The 24,076-nt window shown below is 38.0% G+C and overlaps 1 protein-coding gene across 2 annotated transcripts; it reads left to right on the top strand.

The window, feature by feature from the left end:
* The first annotated feature begins 3,749 nt into the window (after nucleotides 1–3,749).
* ankle2 (ankyrin repeat and LEM domain containing 2) lies at nucleotides 3,750–24,076 on the top strand. Of its 2 annotated transcripts, none has more exons than XM_052122866.1 (13): nucleotides 3,750–3,974; nucleotides 6,350–6,841; nucleotides 7,096–7,290; nucleotides 7,454–7,647; nucleotides 10,430–10,618; nucleotides 13,591–13,713; nucleotides 13,866–13,938; nucleotides 14,036–14,205; nucleotides 14,306–14,412; nucleotides 15,051–15,241; nucleotides 15,465–16,308; nucleotides 18,102–18,233; nucleotides 22,000–24,076. In XM_052122866.1, the coding sequence occupies exons 2-13, from the start codon at nucleotides 6,370–6,372 to the stop codon at nucleotides 22,226–22,228; spliced, it is 2,919 nt and encodes a 972-aa protein (XP_051978826.1). In that variant the 5' UTR covers nucleotides 3,750–3,974; nucleotides 6,350–6,369; the 3' UTR covers nucleotides 22,229–24,076. The 2 variants fall into 2 exon arrangements, with proteins under 2 accessions (XP_051978826.1, XP_051978817.1); XM_052122857.1 differs by lacking the exon at nucleotides 3,750–3,974 and adding an exon at nucleotides 4,998–5,133.

Below are 24,076 nucleotides of genomic sequence, written 5' to 3'. Positions count from 1 at the left end.
CGATAGTCCACAGTTGCTTTGAGGATGCATTTGGCTGTGTATTACAGTATTTGTCTATTTTATCTAATTGGTAATATGCAATAGCATTGACTATTGTTTTGTTATTTCTAAACTCCTCTCTAAAATTATCTTCAGATAATGTTTTATAAATTCCTGGCTATGTTCTCAATTTCATAGTACTCTTACTACTTCTGTAGGATACAGTAGGCTATGTGTACTGTACATTGCACTGTGTACAAACATGTATGCATGGAATAACTGGATGGCAATGTGCAGTACACAACAGAGCACACTGCGTGGAATACTGTACATCACAATGAAATGTGCCTTGACCTTCCATTTCCAGTGTGATGAACTACAGTGATATCAACCTCAATTTTTTATCTAATAAGACCAGTCTCTCTCATCCCATTCATGGCAAAAACACTTGAAAGGGCAGTTTTCAATCAGATCTCCGCCTATCTCTCACAGAACAAGCTGCTGGATGACAATCAGTCGGGCTTCAAAAGTGGACACTCCACTGAGACTGCCCTGCTGTCTGTCATCGAGTCGCTGAGACAGGCGAGAAATGAATCGAGATCATCCGTTCTGATTTTGCTGGACCTTTCTGCTGCCTTTGACACAGTCAACCATCAGATCCTACTCTCCACCCTCTCTAAACTGGGTATCACTGAAACTGTGCTTGACTGGTTCAACTCTTATCTCTCAGAAAGGTCCTTTGAGGTAGCATGGAGAGGGGAAGTATCCAAGCCACACAAGTTACTTTCTGGGGTACCTCAGGGATCAGTGCTTGGGCCACTTCTCTTCTCCATATACACAACATCACTGGGACCCATCATCCAGTCACATGGTTTCTCTTACCACTGCTACGCTGATGACACGCAACTCTACTTGTCTTTCCAGCCCAACGACACCACAGTGACCGTTCGAATCGCTGCCTGTCTGGCAGACATCTCGGCCTGGATGAAGGAACACCACCTTCAACTCAGCCCTGCCAAGACCGAACTCCTTGTCTTTCCAGCCAACCCTGCTGTTGAACACAACATCACCGTGCAGCTGGGTCCAACTACAGTTTCGCCTTCCAAAACGGTCAGAAATCTAGGGGTAACCATTGATGATGAGCAAAATTTCACAGACCACATTTCAAAAACTGCAAGATCTTGTAGATTTACACTCTACAATATAAGGAAGATAAGACCCTTCCTCTCTGTACATGCCACACAACTGCTCGTTCAGTCCCTTGTCATAACTAGACTGGACTACTGTAACGCTCTCATTGCAGGCCTTCCTGCATGTGCTATTAGACCTCTCCAAATGATCCAGAATGCAGCAGCACGTCTGGTCTTTAATGAACCTAAGAGAGCACATGTTACACCACTCTTTGTCTCTCTCCACTGGCTGCCGGTTCATGCCCGTTTTAAATTCAAGGCCCTGATGCTGGCATATAAAACAGTCACTGGGTCTGCTCCAGCATACCTTAAAACATTTATGCAGAGCTACGTTCCCACCAGAAGCCTGCGGTCGGCTAAGGAACGTCGCCTTGTCGTACCAAAACAAAGATGCACCAAAACACTTTCCCGGACTTTCAGTTTCATCATACCACGGTGGTGGAATGACCTTCCCAACTCAATCCGGAAGCTAACTCACTCTCTATCTTCAAAAACGTCTAAAAACACATCTTTTCCAAAAGCACTTAACCGGTCAATAAAAAAAAAAAATAAAAATAAAAAAATATATATATATATATATATTTACATTTCTTGTTGCACTTAAATCTGTTTTGTATACTATTATGATGATAGTGAAACTTTGTATATGGCACTTTTTGTACCACTGTCTCCCTAAGATGATTCGCTGATGTTTTTCCTCTTTTGTAAGTCGCTTTGGATAAAAGCGTCTGCCAAATGAATAAATGTAAATGTAAATGTAATTTGTGATTTATTATGAAATCATACTGCCAAGATTCAAGAATTTATTTCTCAGATAATTGAATGCCACTGTGTGACTTAATCCTTCTATTGTCTTAAGAAACTGCACCTTCCTTTTGTCCTTCAGGCAGTTTTTTGCCCCGTATTGAAAACCATTTAAAATGCATAAATTCTTGATTAGTGTACATTTTGTGTAAATGTCTGATTCGTTATGCCTGTAGAAAATCAACAGTGTACATTTTATTTACAATTTTATTTGCAATTTCACAAATGAATCTCTATTGCCTTTTCCAGCAGTCAAAATGTGCACGTCCATGGCAACAAATCCATTCCTTCCCACTAATGTCAAACAGTTTGTTGCAGTGTCACAGGGGATTAGGAATGTCCCATAATAGATATTTCTACCATATAATATTTTAGAAGAGTGTTATATATATGTTAATAGGTCTTTTACTATTGATGGGGCTTTAGCCCCAATTTTCCCTATCATCTAAAATCATCTTAGTAAATGTATTTACTAAAATATTACCTGTTCTAAACTGTAAAATAATAAAAACTCTGTGTGTGTGGGAGGACATATGTATGTCAAAGTCTTTAATGTATTGTCCACAAGGGGAAATTTGGTGTGGACTCCATGTTGCTACATGTCACTGAACATTAAAATTACCCATAGTACAGCACAAACACACAATAAAAGACATTCAATCAATGTGAACTGCTATTAAAAATGTGTACTGATACAGGCACAAATGCATGTGTGAAAACCTCATTTGAGAGGAAAGAATACGATTTGTTGCAAAGATGTGATATTCCCCAGTGAAGCAAGTGGGAAAGCTAGAAAACGTGAAAATGTGAAATATTTAGGTCAAATTTTATTTGTAAATGTAACAAAAAAAAAAAAAACAAACAGACAAAAAAAAAAAAAAAAAAAAAAAGAAACTTGTAAAAATCTGTATAACATCCATAGAGTCCAAAGGTTAAAGGTCACAACAGGTTCTTCCCAAATGGGTCAAAATTGACCTGTTAAGACATTGGAAGGAACAATTTGTTTTAAATTGTTATTTTGTTTGTTTTGATGGTCTTGAAAAAGTCACAACGTTTGGTTCCAGTACCAAATACTCAGGGTTGGGGAGTAACGGAAAACATGTAACAGGATTACTTATTTAAAATACAAAATATTATCAAATGTATTCCACTACAGTTACAATTTAAATCATTGGTAATTAGAATACAGATACATTCAAAAAGTATTTTGATTACTGAAGAGATTACTTTGCATTTTATTGTCATTTGTTTAATTTAATATTTAGCCCTTTCAGATGGAAAACATTTATACATATAAATGATGCGATCCAAAGTGCATTTGAACAGCGGTGAAACAATTTCTTATGATGTGTTACATTCATACGAGCAGACAGATAAATAAGTTTGAAGTAAGTTTGGAGCAGCAGAAATAAAAATAAACGTTGTATAAATTGTCAGCTTTACGCTAAGCTAAAATGCTATTTCTAGCCATTTTAAATGCACGTTACCACACACGATCATATTTTTTTATCAAGAAAATTCACATTAGATCATAATTTATTTTTTTCTAGTGAGACCTTGGATATTAGGGGAAAATAATTTTCGTATTGTTTTCCTGTAAATATTAAAAAAAATATCTTAAAACAAGCTCAAAGGGTATACTGAGCAGTATGTTGTCCATTATTACTAGGCTATTTTGAACATACTTGCATCTACAAAGCGGCCACTAGAGGCGCTGCTGAAATCCAACCAAATATACAAATATGCAACGAGCAAGACACTTCCGGGAAGCACATTTTGCACAAACCTCTGGCGTGATCCCCATTTTCATATTCTGTGTAGTTATTGCTTTTCTTTTATAGAACGAGTACTAAGCGGTTCAGCCAGTTTGATATATTTAGTTCCTACTTTGCCACATTAAGTGACATTAGGCATGGCTGTATGGAAACTAAGCAAATAAGGAGCTCTTGTTGTGCATCTCATCTTCACCTGCAGCCCTCATATTTGCTTGCAGAAGCAAAGGTAATATTCACATTCTTTTGACAGATTGGGGTTGTAATTACTTACTTCCACAACTTTTCCTCCCTTGTTTTTTTCTTCTTAAGCGAAGCCAGCCTGTCATTGTCAAATGTCATTTAATGAGATAGCATGTGGTTTCTATTGTGTACGTCATGATCAGAATGTTGAGTTTAAATGTATGGTTCTGTTCGTAAAGTTAAACAGTTTTATTCAATAAAAATGTATATGATAAAACCTTTATACATTTAAACATTATATAATAAGGTGTGTATAAAACTACTAAAACCAAATCAATAAAACAGGAGGGATTAGTAACACAAAATACAAAGTATTTATATATTTCAAATAAAATCTTTATAAAGCTCACATTTTGAAGTCTTGGTATTAAAAAATGTCAAAATCTAAATTAAATAAATTATTAATATTATTTGGTTAGAATTATAATAAGATTACATTATTATTATTATTGTTAATAACATACCAAATGTTAATATACCTTTTTCACAGACTATGATGTCGAATCACGCATTTGCATATATATATATATATATATATATATATATATATATATAAAATTATAAACGTTTTAAATATTTTGTGTTACATTATAACATTAAGCTTATTGTTATATTACAATGGAATTAGTTTAAAAAACGAATTACCACAGCTGCTGAAAGAGTAACAGTAAATTTGGCATCTTCTCCCATCTGTCTTAATCCACCGCTCTCTATTTTTTCCTCTTCTGCAAAGTCATTCAAACGTAATAGTGGAGTTTCCTTTTTGGTCTTGGAGCAAATGGGTAAGCTAAAATAATATTTCCTGTGATCTCCCATTCACTGCTGTCGAAGTTTACCCTGCAAACGTTCACTTCAAAAAATAAAAACGTTTACTTCCGCTTTCGAAAGTCCGGAGTGTGAAAAGGGTCTAAAGTAAAGTTAAGCACGATCTGTCCAGTGTCCACCCGGCAGATGAAGCACATGAACTCTGCCCGCTCTACAGCGCAGGCGCAGACAGAGCCATGCGCGTGCGCAAAACGAGCTGTAAACAATGCGACCCTTCCAGAGCGTCCGCGCAATTCTCTTTCATTCACCCGTTTAATTAATCACACATGCACATCTGCGCGTTCACATAACACACGGCATCGCTGTTCAGCTGATATATGGTAAGTGCTGCAGAAATAAGGGGTGACGTTTTCCTCACCTTTGTTTTGAAATGTCATCTCCATTATTTTACAAATCCTATCATACACAGACAATAAACTATGACAAATAATACTAATGGATGTTAGTTTGGGCGTGACACTTCGGCTCTGATTAACTTTTTAGTGTTGCAAATGCATGTTTGCTTCACAGGGGTTAAGATGAGTGAATTATCATGAGTTTGGCTCAAACGTGACCGGTGCCACGATTGGAGCAGATGCACTACATGCCGTACGTTTTTGATCCATAACAATGCAAAGAATCTCATTGCTGTCAATCTAACTGTCGTCATGGTCTCATTGCCATGTTTGTTTGATAAACAAATAGAAAGTAAATGATTCCTCTAAAGCACCATGAATGTAGGCCAAAGTGTGTGTGTGTGTGTGTGTGTGTGTGTGTGTGTGTGTGTGTGTGCGCGCACGCGCGTCATGCCTAAAGTGTTCTACCTGTGTCATAGGCTGTGTTTGGAATGAAAAACTATCATACTTCCAATACACTTCCTACACAATGTTTAAAGCTATTGTGCAGCTTTTCAAACAGTAGTATGCTATATTGTGGTGTGTTCTGTTGGATACTGCATGTTTTGGCAAATCTAGTAGGTCATCCTGGAGTTCCTTGGATGCAGAAATGTGCATACTATGCACAGCGTACTATACAGTATACTACAGAAATTTCCAATTCTTAAGCTCTCGATTCCCTTCTAATCGATATCTTTTCGTGTGGGTATATTTTAGTTATAATGTCCATTTTGTGGGTACTGGGTAGCTCAGCAAATATTGGTGCTGACTACCACTCCTGGAGTTGCGAGTTCGAATCCAAGGCATGCTGAGCCAGGTCCCCTAAGCAACCAAATTGGCCCGGATGCTAGGAAGGGTAGTCACATGGGGTAACCTCCTCGTGGTTGCGAATAGTGGTTCTCGCTCTCAATGGGCGTGTGGTAATTTGTGTGTGGATTGTAGAGAGTAGCATGAGCCTCCACACGCTGGGATTCTCAGTGGTGTCATGCACAACGAGCCACGTGATGCGTTGCGCGGATTGACTGCCTCAGAATCGGAGGCAACTGAGACTTGTCCTTTATAAAAATGATCAAATCCATGAATTCTATCAGTCAATATTCTATTATATTGCATATGTTTTGTTACATGTTTGTTTATTGATTGCATGTATATTTTGCTTCAGGTAGCCATAGCAGCAGAAGCATGGAAGCGGTCCTGAGCAGGTTGAGGGGTCTAAGTGCTGACAACTTAAGGGAGGAGATCCTTAAAAACAATTTGAAGTGTGGTCCCATCACTGCCACGACAAGAGCCATATTTGAGCGCAAGCTAGCCAGAGCCTTAGTGGAGAATGCTGGACTCACTGAGCCTGACAGCAGTGGCAGTAACGGTGCCTCTGCAGGGACGGACAGCTCTGGGAGTGTTGTGCCAGTCAAACAGCCACCTAGTGTCACATCAGCAGCCCAGGATCCAGTTGTAGTCGAGGATGGGGATTTTGGGTACGACTTAGGCCTTAACCCACCAGAGGAGGAGGCTCTGACAGATCGGAGCAGAACGGTGTGCTGTAATGTAGAGAATTCACAGGCACAGGCACAGACACCATCTAAAACAGCACAAGTGTCACCAACTTTCTTCTACGGGGTGTGTCCGCTGTGGGAGGATGTATTGGCAAGGAATGGTAAGTTTTTACCCTTTGCCCTATTTTTCTAAGTGGTCTTATTGGCTTTGCTTTCAAGAAATACTGTCTTGGTACCATGGTACAGTGATGATATCTGATGGTACTACCGTGGTACTTTGCTATATACTGATTTCAATCAGCAATGGCATTAATGCTGGATGAGTATTTGGATCATGTAAAGGTACATAAACTTTGCATGTACTGCATACTCAAACTTGTTATGAAACTCTGGTTTCCTTTTCGTACTTTTTTAGAGAGAGCCCATGTGTACACTGATAAGAAGGAGGCTTTGCAGGCAGTAAAAATGATGAAAGGGGCTCGATTTAAAGCTTTCACCAATCGTGAAGATGCTGAGAAGTTTGCCAAAGGCATTTGCGACTACTACCCTTCACCTAGTAAAAGCACTTCCTGCATTTCTCCTGTCAAAACTGGCCTGGTGTTCGGCAAAGGTAAGTCTGATCTCCAATATTGTCAGGAAATTTGAAATGGTATGGTCTGGAATGTTACATTTTAAATGCTATAGATTAATCCAATTAAATCAAATCAAAGCATGTTTTGTAGAGAACTGGCTCATAAATATACACCGAACTGTCTTTCCTTCCTACAAACTAGACCACACATCTATGATGGAGGCAGACACTATTAACAGGGAAAAGGCAAACAGTTTTAAAAGTCCTCGTACTCAAGACTTGACTGCAAAGCTGAGGAAGGCGGTGGAGAAGGGAGATGAGATGGCTTTCTCTGACCTGGTCTGGAGCAACCCTCGTTACCTCATCGGATCAGGGGACAATCCTACTGTAGTTCAGGTGAGGGCTGAACCTTGAATGTACTTGTGTACCAAACAGTTCTATCAGGGCTCAACAATATGGTTAGCTCGCTGGCTTGGGGCCAGTGTTACAGATGTTCGGGCAAGTTGATGGAACTGTCATCGAACCAGTACTGCGATCTTGCTTAATGTTACGTTCGCTGATCTTGTAAATGGGTTTTTATGCCATGCAATTTTAAATATTTGAAATTCTGTGATTAATGAAAAATAATTTTTGTGAATTCTGCTGATTTAAAGTTTTCATCAGGCCAAGATACATTTATCTCACTGGCTTACATAGATGTCTTAATAGTGATGATGGCATTAGCAAAAAATGGGTTGAAATTTACGAACTAGTCAGTAACGTTTTGCATTGTATGCCGTCATTGTTCCATCAAAGTTTTTGTGTAGAATACTTTAAATGTAATACATTTTATGTTATTCTTGATGCATATACACACATTAAAATACATTTTTAGGGAAGTAAAATATGTTTGTGTGTATATTAGCGATGCACCGAAATAAAAATTCTGGGCCGAAACTCCAGGATGCACTTGGCCGAAAACCGAAATTGACTTTTAGTTTTTTACCTATTTAAATCTATTTTTTTTTTTTCTGTATTATTGTATTAATATTATACTTTTTCATTAATTTCATGAATTTAATGAATCTGAATTGAAAAACAAATTATTATAAATATATTAAAACATTATTAAATATTATTCTTCATTCAGTTCTGTAACCATCAAATTTTACAGATTTTATTAACAATTATCCAAATCAAGTAAAGTTTTAGAAAACTATTATATGCAAAACAACAGTCAAGCAATAAACTTAGCTAGCATCTTTCAAAAAGTTTAAATATGCAACAGTCATTTTAATTAAAACAACTGGCAAAACACTGAATGGCAGAGGGCCTCTATTCTGTTTATGTAAACATATGTCCACTTTAAGTGAAAATTATTGTGCAAAACAACAGTGCATGGCAGCAGTAACATAACTAAATCCAATCTGAAACTGTAAATGACGGATGTAGCCTCAAGTGAAGAACAAGTGTTGCAGGGCTACACAAATTTTAATGTAATTGCTATACACATCAAATTGGACCGCTTTCTATTTAAGTACAAGTGACAGGTTTCTCTTCAAGAACAAAAGTTGCTCAGCTTTCTGACAGTCTCTCCTGTCAGAAAGCTCATCAAGAACATGAGATTCTGCACTGAACAGTCTCTCACTCTCTGTGCTGGTGCTTGGGCAGATAAATACCTGTATGCAATCCGCGCAAGCAAAGGAAAGCAGTCTTTGTTCATGCGCCAGTAGTCAAGGGGATTGTCTTTTCTGGCAATGGGTAGTTCAGCTAGATAAGTCTTTAGTTGTGGCACTGCTGCTGATCGGGGCGCTTTCCTGTAGAATCTCTTGCTGTACTCTGTATATCGAATTGGATGTCGTGTTTTTAGGTGGTGTATCAAACCTGTCGTGGAAAAGTTATTTGGCACCGTACCCCCTCTTGAAATTTCTGCTGAACAAACACTGCAGATAGCTTGTTTTATGTCCTTATCAGAAACTTTGAAGAATTTCCACACCGCTGACATGATCGGCCTTTGTTGGATAGCGCCGTGATAAGGGCTAGATCGATCCAGAGTGAAATCTGAGCACTGAGGGGTGGGGCGAGGAGGTATATATTTTCAGCCTTTTTTCTCTTTCGGCCAAAAACCGAAAGTGCCATTTTCGGCGGCCGAAATTTCGGTGCATCCCTGGTGTGTATGTATGTATGTATATATATATATATATATATATGTATGTATGTATATGTATATATATATATATATATATATATATACATATATACACACATATACACACATATATACACACATACGCCAGTCAGCCACAACATTAAACCTGCCTAATATTGTGTGTGTCTTCCTCGTGCCGACAAAACAGCGCCACCTCTCTCATCAACAAGGCATTTCCATCCGCAGAACTGTCGCTCACTGGATGTTTTTCGTTTTTGGCACCATTCTGAGTAAATTCTAGGGACTGTTGTGCGTGAAAATCCTAGGACATCAGCAGTTACAGAAATACTGATTAACCAGACTGGTTCAAACTGACAAAGTCTACTGTAACTCAGATAACCGCTCTGTACAATTGTGGTGAGAAGAAAAGTATCTCTGAATGCTATTCTGAGATACGAGTTGGCGCTGTTTTGGTGGTATGAGGGGGACCTACACAGCATTAAGTAGGTGGTTTTAATTTTGTGGCTGATGTATGTATATATTTGTGGTGTATGTATATATTTATATTTTATATCTTACGTATTTTTTGGTGGGGCCAGTTAAAACCTGAATTACTACCTGCATAAAAAAATCCTTATCGCTGAGCCTTGTATATAGAGGTTATTGAGTGTTAAAACTTTGCATTCTGCTAAAGCTGGAAGTCTCTGCTTTTTTGTATTGAAATAAAGTGCCTGTGTTTTTCCACAAGATATGCCAAGCTTTTGGATTTTTAACGTTATTATTCCAAGTTATGAAAATGGTCATGGCTTTAAAAAAACAAATTATAATTATTTCCCAAATTAACCTGCAGTGAGTATCTTGTATGTATTCAGTTACTGATCCTAAATATTTCTACATACCTTATTTAATGGTTATTGTGACATCCGTCACTGTGGCATAAATTGAATAACAACCTGTCAGGTTAAAAACTTGTGTGTCCTCCCATACATATGTTACAATACTTTATATGTATTTTTCCACTGGTTCAATGCAAAATCTTTACATATACAGGAGGGCTGCAGGTATAATGTGATGCATGTGGCTGCTAAGGAGAATCAGCCAAGCATTGTCCAGCTTTTGTTGGACACTCTGGAGAACCCAGAATTCATGCGACTTATGTACCCAGACGACCAGGAGAGCATGCTGCAGAAACGAATCCGATATATTGTAGACCTGTATCTCAATACGCCAGATAAAGCTGTAAGTGGAACCCTTTCAAATATGCAATGTTTGGTAATATGAGGAATAACAGATTATTGTAAAGTTTGCCATTTTAAATGCAACCCCAATTCTGTTGGGACTTTATGGAAAATGCTAATAGAAAAAGGAGTGATTTGTAAATTCAATTCAACCTGTGCTATATTGAAAGCCCTACAACACATTATTTGATGTTTTGCCTTTTGAATTATTAGTATTATGTTTTTAAAATATACACACATTTCAAATCAGATGATTGCAAAACACTCCAAAAAAGTTAAGACATGGGCAGTTTAGTACTACTAACAATCTGATGAGTTGAAATAACAATGTGATCTGAAACAGGAGATATTGCATTTTACAATATATTCAAATAGAAAACTGTTTAAAATATCACTGTTTTTACTGTATTTTGGATCAAATAAATGCAGTCTTGGTGAGCAGACGAGACTTCTTTTTAAACGGTAGTGTAGGTCTAAAATTAAGTAAAGTCTTTATGTAAAGAAAATGCATAGTCCGATTACTTCTTTTAACTTGAAACTTGATTTTGATAATTCTCCTCACATTCATTCTCTTTCTGTCACATTCCTCATTGATAGGCCCAGGGGAAGGATCCTTTGTCTCCTCCGGTGTGAATTACAATCAATATTCATGATAGTTCACGCCGCCTCGCACATGACCTTTCTAACAGTAAAAGTGTCTTACAAAAGTTAAATTGTTTTGTATGAATGAGTGATCAGGATGGTTTTCACATCATTTTGTAGCAAAAACTCTAGGATACAATATCCAGTTTTCAAATGGCTTGTGGACAAAGGTTTAGTATGTGTTATATGGCTTTATTTCAATTACTTAACATTTTAGTTTTTTCAAAAACCATGCATAAACGTTATTTTCTCAAAAATATAAACATGTACACACATGTTGCTCTCATATTATTGTAGCCCAGTTTGTGCTGAATACAGTACAGAAAACTTCTCCTGGGCCCAAAACTCCCTCAAACCCCAAAGGGTTAACAGGTGAGGAAATCGTCTTGCAATATATACGGAGCCGCCCAAAAAAAATTCTAGTCCATCAAGAGCAAGGATGGGCCAAGGCTTGCCAATATGCCAACAGATGCATCAGCACATAATCCAGCGCTTTGAAAACAACGTTCCCCAAAGACAAATTGGAAGCATTTTGTTCACTGATTTCACCCTCTACAGAGCACAAGTATATTGTTTAAAAAATTCAAGGAATCTGGTCAAATCTCTGTGTGTAAAGGGGAAGGCCGAAAACCACTTCTGAATGTGTGTGATCTATGATCCCTCAGACATCACCGTCCTAAAAACTAATTAATCTGTAATGGATATCATGAACATGGGCTTGGAAATTTGCTGCAAAGAATATTGCACCTGAAAGAACCATTTACCGGATCATCAAGAACTTCAATGAGAAAGGTTCAACTGCAATGAAGAAGGCTTCAGGACATCCCATAGTGTCCAGCAAGTGCCAGGACCGTCTCCTCCTTAGGAGTCAGCTACAGAATTGTGTCACCACAATTCTGTAATTAATGTGAGTGCATCTGCACGCACAGTGAGGCGAAGACTTTTGGGCAATGGCCTGGTGTCAAGAAGGGCAGCAAGAAGCCACTTCTCCAAGAAAAACATCAAGGACAGACTGAAATTCTGCAGGAAGTACAAAGATTGGTCAGCAGAAGACTGGTACAAAGTTATTTCCTCTGATGAAGCCCCCTTCCGACTGTTTGGGACAACTGGAAAATCGATAGTCCAGAGAAGAAAAGGTGAATGCTACCATGAGTCCAGTGTTGTGCCAACAGTGAAGCATCCTGAGACCATCCATGTGTGGGGTTGCTTTCCATCCAAGGGAATTGGCTCTCCCACAATTCTGCCCAAAAACACTGCCTTGAATAAAGAATGGTATCAAAACGTCCCACAAGAGCAACTTCTTCCAACGATCCAGGAGCAATTTGGTGATGATCCATGCATTTTCCAGCATGATGGAGCACCATGTCACAAGGCAAGAGTGATAATGAAGTGGCTCGGAGATCATTACATTAAAATTTTGGATCCGTGGCCAGGCAACTCCCCGGATCTTAATCCCATTGAGAACCTGTGGTCAATCCTCAGAAGGCGATTGGACAAGCAGAAGCCCACAAATTGTGATCAACTCCGAGCACTAATAAGGCAAGAATGGATCACCATCAGTCAGGATTTGGCCCAGAAGCTGATATCCAGCATGCCAGAGTGAATTGCAGAGGTTACGAAGAACAAGGGTCAACACTGTAAATATTGACTATTTGCATATATTGAATGTTTTTGCCAATAAAAGCCTTTAAAACTTATGAAATGCTTATCATTGTTTTCCAGTATACCATAGAAAATAATCTACAAATACTAAAGCAGCAGACTTTGCAAAACACAAAATTTATGTCACTGCCAATACTTTTGGCCACTACTGTAAGCAGAGATTTTGTGTGCTAGATAGGCCTGCCACTAGTCCTGACCATCTTCAATTGAAAATGTGTGGTGCATTATGAAGAACACGACATGGTAATGAATGCCCCGTAGGATTGCGCAACTGAAGACCTGCAGAATTGCTTGCTAAACTTGCGCCTTCAGTGCCCAAATGCTTAAGAGTTATTTGAAGAAATGTTGATTTAACAGAGTGGTAAACATTCGACTGTCCCAACTTTTGGAGCATGTTGCAATCATCTGATTTGAAATTAGTGTACATTTAAAAGAAAAATGGTAAAACATAAAATATGTTGTTGTAGTGCTTTCAATATAGCAAAGGGCGAATATAATTTACGAATCACTCCTTTTTATTAGCATTTTCTGTACTGTCCCAACTTTTACGGAATTAGGGTTGTACATGTATCTTTGGGTGAGTGTTGAGTTATCTTATATTTTAGAGATTATCAGTATGTAAGCATTTTGTACTCATAAGGACTAATTGTTTTATCCTGTTTTTCATAGGGTTTCGAGACACCTCTCCACTTTGCGTGCAAGTTTGGCTGCCCAGAGGTGGTAAATATACTATGTTCTCATCCAGACATAGACAAGAACTGCCAGAACAAGTACAACCAGAAACCCTCTGAGGTACAGTAACCATAGTATGATTGCTTTTTATGGAGAAGATTCTGTAATTTATTACTTCTCAATTAACAGTCATTATTATTATGCTATAATATATCAGTCATTATTATGATATAATATATCAATAATTATCTCTTGTATGTTCCCTAAATTAGCTTATTTGTGAAAGAATGAAAGAAAAAGGTAAAGTTCAGGAAGTCAAGCAAAAGATAAATGAATATTTAGAAGGTAAGGCCACAGTATGTCTTGAGATACTTTGTATTATAATTTTGTAAAAATGCAAATTAGTTTGTATATGCTAACATTGATTTCTGATTGGCTATAGATCGATTATATATACCCTTATTGAGAGCCACTGATAACTCCTCTCAACCTGTGATTGGTGCTCCATGGTCTCCTGAGCCAATGGAAAACCTGTCAACAAGGTTACCCAGAAGCCCAAAGGATCCTGTTATGGCAGTCAGGGCCTATGCTGGGCCTTTAAGTCCATCTAAAGTGAGTTTTGTATAATATTTATGAGCTTTGTGCAAAGCTGTCAACAAATATAAGGATTAAATAATTTCACTTCTTGATTCCAAAACTTGTGTTGTTATAGGCTGATGAGTTCAGACGAGCATGGAAGACACCTCCCAGAGAACGGGCTGATCATTTCCACAGCATTTTAAAGTCTGACCCAGATCGTGGGGCAGAAAGAGTTGGCAGGTGAGTGCTTACCTTTAATTAAAGCAAGCTGGAATTTCTGTTTATTATCATATAAATTAACATTTCAACGTACTAACTAAAGTGTTATTTATGTCATTAAAGGGATAGTTACCCAAACATTTAAATTCTCTCATCATTTACTCACCTTCATGCCATCCCAGATGTGGATGACTTTCTTTCTTCAGAACACAAATATCTCAGCTCTGTAGGTCCATACAATGCAAGTGAATGGTAATCAGACTGCTGTATCTCCAAAAATCACATAAAGGAAACATAAAAGTAATCCATTAGACTCCAGTGTATAAAGTGGTGCCTGTTTAGTTTCACTATCACATCTTAAAATGAAAGTGGAGATATAGAGTAAAAAATGGAATTTCATTTTAAACTGCTTCTTACACCTATCATATCACTTCTGAAGATATGAATTTACACACTGGAGTCATATGGATTACTTTTATGTTTCCTTTATGTGATTTTTGGAGATACAGCTGTCTGATCACCATTCACTTGCATTGTAAGGACCTACAGAGCTGAGATATTCTTCTAAAAATCTTACGCATCCATCATACGCATCTGGGATGGCAATAATATGAGAGAATTTTCATTCCCTTTAAACAATGTTTACTGTCTATGTGCAGAGATCTGGCTCGTGAGCTTGGTCACCCCTGGGCAGAGTACTGGGACTTTCTGGATAATTTTGTGGACCTGTCATCTACAGAAGGCCTGAAAATGCTTGAAGAATACCTCAGTAAAAAGGACTTCAGGGAATGCACTTATGAAGAGGCGGGAGAGAATGAAACCAGCAACAGGTTTAGAACCCCATCTCCAGGTAATGCTACTTGAATTTTTTTTTCTTTCTTTTTTCTATAAACACTGCTTAAAGTCTTTTGGTGACATTTATATGACAATTTCTCATATTCCGGATTGGGGAGGCAACTTTCTGTTGCAAATTTTATGCAGTATCTACTATGTGTGTAGTATGGGTACATAGTACATCAAAGTCTTTGATTTCTAAAGAGCATTTCCCTTCATATTTCTCATTTAAATTTCAGGCAGACTGAAAAAGTTCTGTAACTCCATCTCTGTGGGGGCATTTCTGGATGAGGGTGATGATATCAGTCTGGAGGAGATCAAAAACCGGCAGAATGCCGCTCTCACCAGCATCTCTGCTGTATGCTCCAAAGATAGCCTGCAGGGGGCGGTAGGGGGTCTAGAGTTTCACATCCTCCCTGTCTCGCACAGCGCTGATCTCATAGAGGCAGCAGCAGAGCAGGATCTTCTGCTGTCTGAGAACTCTTTACTCTCCACTTGTAAAAACGGCCTGTGTGAGCAGGGCCCCGGGGACAGGACTCCAAACGGGGACAAAATATCCCCTCGCATCTGCGGCTCCTCCAATTCCAGTATGCTGTCACCCATCTCCAACCTAATGGCAGAGTTTGAGAGGATGTCTCTGCTTGATGAGCCTGAAAGGACAAACCGAGAGAGGAGAAGGAGTGGAGGGAAACGTCACAGAGACGCCCTGGCCACAGAGCTCTCGTCTGGGCTGGGCCATCTCTCGTTGTCCTCTGAAGACGACTCTGTGTTTGAGAAGGACAGGACGTCGCTGTTAAGAGCAACTGAGAAGGATGAAGGGGAAAGTAGAACGGAAGATGTGAGGTCCAGCGCAAGTTCAGATGAATACTTTCTAGCCAATGAGTGGCTAGAACCGTTGAGCCAAAGGACTGTGGAGGCTCCAGGGGGAGATCGCACAATCTGTGCCAGGTCAAAGTCCTGGGATCGTGGGGGGAGAGATCTCAGCTCCTCAGGGTCTTCCAGTTCTTACAGATCTCTCGACAGCTCTCAGGACTTCATATTGAGGACACCTCCCAGAATGGCAAAAAGACTCTTCATTGAAGGGTGAGAGAGACTTATCTTTGTCTCTGTGAAACTGGAAAATAAATTGGCTTGGCCTCTCATACCCTCTAGCACCACCAACCATTAAATTTGTAACTTACATTTTATGCGTTTGGCAGACGCTTTTATCCAAAGTGACTTACAGTGCACTTATTACAGGGACAATCCCCCCCAGAGCAACCTGGAGTTAAGTGCCTTGCTCAAGGACACAATGGTGGTGGCTGTGGGGATCGAACCAGCGACCTTCTGATTAACAGATATGTGCTTTAGCCCACTATGCCACCACCACTCTAACAATCATTACAAGACACCATCATAACAGTTCAATGTGATCCCATGTTATGTTAAATGAGATCAAACAATTTGTGCGTGTCCTCATAAACCCCTGCAGATAGAGACTAGACATTAAAAAACTGTCTAGATGTTTTTCCAGTTTAGATCAGAAAATTAAGGCATAGAAGAAGAAAAAAAAGCACAGTGCAGACTATGACTTCTGAGACATGGGTGTCCATTAAGACTACATGATTGGTTGAATTAAGATTGAAATCGCAGTATGGCCTTGCGTGATTACTAAAAAGCAATGGGCTGAGTTTTAAAACCTGATACTGTGTGAGCGAGAGGGGCCCTCTGACATGTATTTGCAATGATAAATGATTATTACAGTTTAACTCGCAAAGTTTGTCAAAATTATCACTTCCCAAATGTTGGCCATGTTTGCTGTATACTTGAAACATGCACAGGTTGAAGCAATAATTAGCAGTCTATTTGAATTATTATGGTACAAGGAGTGGTGAAGGTTTGATTTTCCCATTTATAGCCTATCCAAATGATTTGTGCCTGTAACTGTCAAGTTTAACTGTTACATTATTGTTGCTCTGACATTAAGCCAGCGGTGGAGCTTAATTTATTTTTTGTTAACGTTTTACTTTGGAGGCTGTTGGGACGTGTGTGCCATTTTTCTATTTTCTCTTGGTTTTGACTTGTGAGGGAGTTTCTATTTATGTTACTAACGCTTTACTATGGGTATTTAAAGAAAAAGGAGACCGTTTCTATTATTAACCTGAGCATTATGCCGAGGTCCGTTATGGTCTGATTAGGGTGGTGTATACATGCATGATTAATGAAGTCGACCAATCACACTGAAAATATTACATGCTTCCATGTTGTTGAAGGGATAGTTCACCCAAAAATGAAATAATTTATGAAGAATTATCATTTACTCACCCTCATGCCATCACAGATATGTATGACTGAACACAAATGTAGATTTTTAGAAGAATATCTCAGCTCTGTAGATCCATACAATGCAAGTGAATGGTGATCAGAACTCTGATGCTTTGTGATATTTGGACCTTCAAAGTAATCCATAAAACTCTATGTCTTCTGAATCGATTCAATCAGATTTGGGTGAGAACAGACCAAAATATAATTCCTTTTTCATTGTGCCTAGAGGCTGCAATGGCAAGATGTACAATCATGATTTCACGTTCGATTACACTTCCAAGTGCTTGACACATGCGCAGAGCGCTATATGGTGCTAGGAAGTGTAATCAAGCTTAAAATCACAATTGTCATGGAGAATGCTGTCAAGAATTATAGAGAAAAAGGAATTACAGTTTGGCCTGTTCTCACCCAAATCTGATTGCATTGATTCAGAAGATATTGATTAAACCACTGAAGTCGTTTGGATTACTTTTATGATGCCTTATGTGATATTTGGACCTTCTGAGTTGCAGCGAGATTTATTTGAAGTTTTTGATTACATAAAATAATTAGTCTTTCCCTCTTTCAAACAGGGATTCGCCCACCAAGTTGGACAGGCAGGTTTTGTTGGCTTTACAGGTTACAGACATTGACCCTCTGAAGTTTCCCAGCATTCACAAATGGAAGACCACAGTTCAGGCATACTCCAACTTAGAAATGCAAAGGTAGGTATAGTTATCTGTATAGCAAACATGTTTGCTCCGGCTTTCGTGTATTTGTGTGTGTGTTAGCCTTTTTACTAAAAGGTCCTAAATAAGATTTCAAAAGGGACATATTCTACACTTATCTCGCATTAAATTTTTTTATGAAAGTCGAGGTTAGTTTTATTTAGGTAGGTTAATTTAGTTTCAAGTTTTTCACCCTCTCTTCCTTATTACAGGCTGTTTTTGCTACTGTACCTTTAAGATATCCATCATGATTGACTAACCTCAATGTACTGGCCTTATACATACTTCTGAAAACCTATTGAGTATTTTTGCAACTTGGTCTGCCTATGTAAACGTGGCCAGTCATATGATCATGATATTTAATAGTGACGATATTTAACTGTTTTCAATCCAAATAAATGTTAGCATTTCACAATTTATGTACATTTTAAGGTAATTTTACAGTGAGGCATTAATATGTACCTGCAACATACTTTGTAACTTATAAAAGTTGGTAAAAAAGTTTTCAACCTCAAACGTCCTGATCGTTGCACAACTACTCATGATTGTGACTTAAAAACCATTGTGATTTCTGATTTACCAATTTTTGCAGCTTAGTTTTCATAAATGGTGCGGGTGGTCTGAGGAGGGCCCGTGGTTGCAAACGTTAGAGCATTATTTTTATAATCTCTATTCTCCCAATTTGGAATGCCCCATTCCCACTACTTAGTAGGTCCTCGTGGTGGCATGGTTACTCACCTCAATCCATGTGGCGGAGGATGAGTCTCAGTTGCCTCCACTTCTGAGCCAGTCAATCCGCACATCACGTGGCTTGTTGTGCATGACACCGCGGAGACTCGCTGCTAGGGTTGCGGTTTCACGGTATACCAAGTTTTGAAAATTGATGGTTATCATACCATGTACATTTGCTTTATCTACGGTATTGAGAAAAAAATGCAACCGGACAGAGAATCTCACGTGCATGCGCATGTGAGATTCTCTGTCATCTCCTTTCCGTCTTGCGACACACACCCACGCAGCGGAGAAAATGTCAGAGAGAAGCAAGGCGAGTGCGTGTGAGTTAAAGCAGTGTTTCTCAACTGGTCTATTTGGACAGCAGGGAAAGAACAATGCCATGGTTCTCCCATTGAAGATATTTCGGCGGCCGCCCAAGTGATCTACTATTTAAGACTGCCGAGGCCGATTTAATGATTATCTCGCAAACAGCTAAAGCAGATTTGGGCAATTTACAGGCCGCGGACTGGATCAGGCCCTCCACATGGTTTAATGTGGCCCACGGCTCATTTATCGTAAAAGCGTTTAAAAAAAAATAATCTATTGGATATTTCAGTTAACCTAATGCGTCTCCACAAGCGTTTAACATGCTCAGGGTTGCCAGATAAGAGACGCAACACCCCCAGTTTGAGATTTATACTTGCGTAAATTGGATATGTTATAATCTTCTATTTATTTTGTTGAATGTGGCAACCATGCACACGAGTGCGCTTTTTCTGTCTCTCGCTTTCCCCCTTTTGCTTAAAATTTTGCGATCTGTAGTGCAAAATTCTGCTCAAGGAAAAATGTTATACGGCTACTCTGTGTCCATTCTTGAGGCTGCTTGTGATGTTTGGTGCTACTAATTTTGCAGGTAAACCTTCTCAGTGGTTAAATTAAATATAAAAGTAGATCTCTTCATCATTGACATGCGAGCAAAAGCAAGCCAGAGACGAATATATATATATATATATATATATATGTATTTTTTATTTGTGAAATGTTGAAGTCCCTTCGCACCTGTATGTTAATCTAACTCTTGCAGTAATCATTTATCATAGTCATGCAGTCTGTGTTATTCAGCTGTGTGCTGAAAGTTAATCCATCGAGGAGACCCGCATGACCGTTTTAGCATGTAAACGGGTAATGTTTTAGAAAAAAAATAAGTAAACTCGCCCGCTTTGCGACAAACATTAAAAGTTCTGTAATTTTTCTTTTTTTTAATTATAACAGACCCCTGATGTAGAGAGTGTTAATTTAATCATATATTAACAGGGAAGTAGAGATGGCAAAATACATTTATAAGCTCAGCCTTTATTCAGTTTTTTAATGCCTGATAGAAAAGTATCTATCGTTTGTAGATCAATACAATACTTTAGGCAATTGCAGAATAGTCTCATTAGTCACAGATACACTTCAGAAAATTGAGTACACAACTATTTCTGGGCTTAAAAGTTACAAAAACCAAATCAATGCAGATCATTGTATCTCAAAAGGAATACAATGTGGCGCCCCATACACTACTAATGTTGTTGTTTTCTTACAGCCCGATGTGACCCCTTTACCAAAATAGTTAAAAATATTAATAAGTACACGCATCACCTTTTTGTTTCAGGATTTTTACATGTGCAAAAGTAACTTTTTCATTTTAAAACAGTTTAACAGTTTCATATGAAATAATCTAAAGGTAGAATCTATTAGACCTCATTTTATATCAACAGTGGCAGTTGTAGTTAAAGTTTCAAGATGTGTTTCAGCTGGAATCTATTTTTCATAAATATATATTAATTTATTGTTTCTATTATTTAAGACTAGCACACTGACCTAACCATGGTAATGAGAAGCCTTTCCTTCTGTGTAATATGTGTATAGATATGTAATATTAGCTAACAAACGGGATAATAATGGGCTCATATAAGTAAATATGCTCTTCAATTTTTAAAAGGGGGAGAGACAACTTCCTCTAGATTTTGTTGTTGACATAATCAACAAAAATAATGTCACTTGATGCATGTCCTTGTACTGGAAAACCATGAACAAAACTATACAACACAAAAGGAAATGCAACCCAGGATACATTAAATACAGGTTATGTTTAATCTATGGAAGGTCGACACTTTATGTCCAATGCAAAACCAGATGAGAAGCACTGAGATAAAGGTACAGACAGGAGCAATATATGTTAATTATTAATAATCATAGGACATTACTTTAAAAGCACACACAGCTGATGTTATTTTTCATTTAGTAGTTCATTTAACATGTAAACTAACATGCTTTAGTTATATAACATGTTATAGTTACATGCTATTTTTTTATCATGTTTATAATTCTGTTTATTATAATTCTGTTAGCTTTCTTATTTATTCTATTTATTTTATTTTCAAAAGGGAAATTTTTACACATACTTCAATAAAATAAATGGTTTCAAGTTTCAATTATAATAAAGTGTTTGCTCAAAAATAAATAAATAATCCTTCTGTTTTCACTAATAATAGTAATTGTGTAATACCATATACCGTGAAACAGTGATATTTTCTGAGACCGTTATCATACCGTGAAAATCTCATACCGTTGCAACCCTACTCGCAGCATGTGGAGGCTCATGTTATTCTCTGCGATCCACATACAATTTGCCATGTGCCCATTGAGAGCGAGAACCACTTATCGTGACTGTGTGGAGGTTACCCCATGTGACTACCCTCCCTAGCAACCGGGCCAATTTGGGTGGTAATCGGCGTCAATACTCGCTGAGCTACCCAGGCCCCCCATTAAAGCATTTCTTAGTATATTGTCCTCTTATTTCACAAAAGCAAGAACAATTAAAATAAGAGGTTTTTCAAAGCTCTCCTGCACATATTTCTCTAATGTTGTTGTTTTCTTGTCTTGTTCTTTTATTTTTTGCTGCTAATCAACAAATAAAGTGGAAAGTCCATGTAAAGAACGTCTTGAAGGACAACTGTGAGAAATGCTGATGTTTACTAAGACCTCTTAATTTGTATGTTTTCAGCTGGCAGACTCCTGCTGTATGCAAGAGCCATTTCAGGCCACACTCTGTAACCCCTGGCACTCCAGCAAGCAACCACATGTTCCCTGTGAGCCGTTTTAGTCCAGTTCGTCACATGGGCTCACCAGATTTCTGCAGCCCTGGACGCTACAGCCCCGCTCATTCAAACTATAGCCCTGTAAGCTACATCCAACGCATTCGTCTCAAACAATTCGGCGATGCTCCCATTTAACAAATGCTCTCTATGCTGCCTAGTCCCGTCCTGAATTTCTACCAGTTAATAACTGTCTGAAATGACAAACTCAGCCTGAGCTGTTTCAAAGGATGGAATGTCGCCAAAGAGAATGATGTCATAATGGAAGATTTGAAGAGAGATTTGAATCTGCTCAAACTGGTCTGTATGTGCAGTCGAAATCGCTGTTAGGATCTCGCAACAGGCCCTGTTTCAGTTTGTAAGCTCTTAGGTTCTAGTATAGAACACAATTCAAATAATATGCACTTCTCCCAGGGGTTCCTGAATCAGTATATATACAGTATATACGGTACTTCTGTGTATGACATCCAGTGTGTTAATCTGTGATGGACGTATAGACTTTTTCTAACTTTTTCTTTTTGTTTCGTATGTATGTATGTATGTATGTATGCTTGGGGAAATGTATCTGTGGATAACGATTTACAAAGCTGTATAGTTTAGGGAAAATTAGGATTTTTTTAATTTAACAGCGATTTTAAATGATAGGAAAAAAGATATTGAATATGTAAACACGTAAATCCAGAGATAATTTAAAATGATAAAGTAGTAAATTATTGAATTATTTTTGTTGTTGTCAGTAGCACAATATGCTGATTTTAATGGGTGTTTTAAAGAGGAAAAAAAAAAAAAGTAAAATGACTGCCAGATGTTGTTTTTATTCTGTAATTGGGGAACTGCCTTACATTTCTAAGAGTAAAGACCAACCTCTGAAATTTTACAACTCAATAGTGGGTGTTTATTCATGCATTAACAGCAGCCTTAGGTGTTTGGTCAAAAATATGAGGTCTATTAAGAAAGACTTGTGAAATGATTCCCCTTTTTTTATTTTTAAATTCAATAAATGTGATTTATTATTTCTAAGTATGTATTTGTTTTGAACTTTTAATTTGTTTTTGTGTTTGATGGTTCATTTTGACCACAGTTGATTTATTATGACTATGGATGGTAAATTGGTACAGATGTTGAATAAATTTCATAACTGTAAATCCTACATTATGGATCCAGAGTGTTGTAAATGCATTCTGAAATGTGTGCATAGATCATTATCCCACATCCCATAATCAATGGCTGACATTGCATCTCTCATTTGCTTTTGAAACGGATCAGTTTACCAGAACTCGCACAATTCACCCCATTTCTTCTGGAATCAAAGATGGATGAGTCTGTTATACAGCTGCCCTCCACAGAAAAGGTCACGGTTGCTCAGCTTTGTGAAGAACACTCAAGGAAATGAGTTCAGAACATTCTTTGTGGTACTTTGAAGATGATGGGCACAAATAATAGATCTTAAGTGTAATGCTGGCCTGTTGATCTTTGCTTTAAGCTTTAGTGCCTTTGATTACGATCTGTTTAGAAGGTCCTCTGTGTATAAAGGATGCACAGACCACATTCAAGCTAAATAGACCCCCTCCCCTTCTATTTACGAGTTTAAAATACAGTACAGTAGAATTGCCATATGCAGTGTCTGAATACCTCTTAAACAAGATTGTATGAGAACAGATTAGTTATTGCTAGTGTTGTATTAATGCCAGCCTTACGTTTGGTTAAAAATAACGCTTTGCAGTGCCAACACTGTTGAATTGAAAAGGAGTCTGTTTATTGTTGAGAATTTTGATATTTTTGTTGTCCTGGCCTTTTCGTTGCATGCATTTCTAGTCTTATTTTATTACAGTATACATCAAAGTATTTGATGTTCTATTGACGAACAAGTAAATAAACTGCACAGTCTTGTAAGTTTACTGACTTTCTTGATCTGAAAAGAAAACCAAGCACATGTTCATATTTTGTCCTATTATTATATATTTTTGTTAACCATTAAATCAACAA

Source organism: Xyrauchen texanus, chromosome 4 (assembly GCF_025860055.1).
Source record: "Xyrauchen texanus isolate HMW12.3.18 chromosome 4, RBS_HiC_50CHRs, whole genome shotgun sequence".
NCBI classification, from domain to species: Eukaryota; Metazoa; Chordata; class Actinopteri; order Cypriniformes; family Catostomidae; genus Xyrauchen; species Xyrauchen texanus.
Note: the sequence above shows the minus strand (reverse complement) of the source record. Positions and strands in the feature narration are given on the sequence as shown.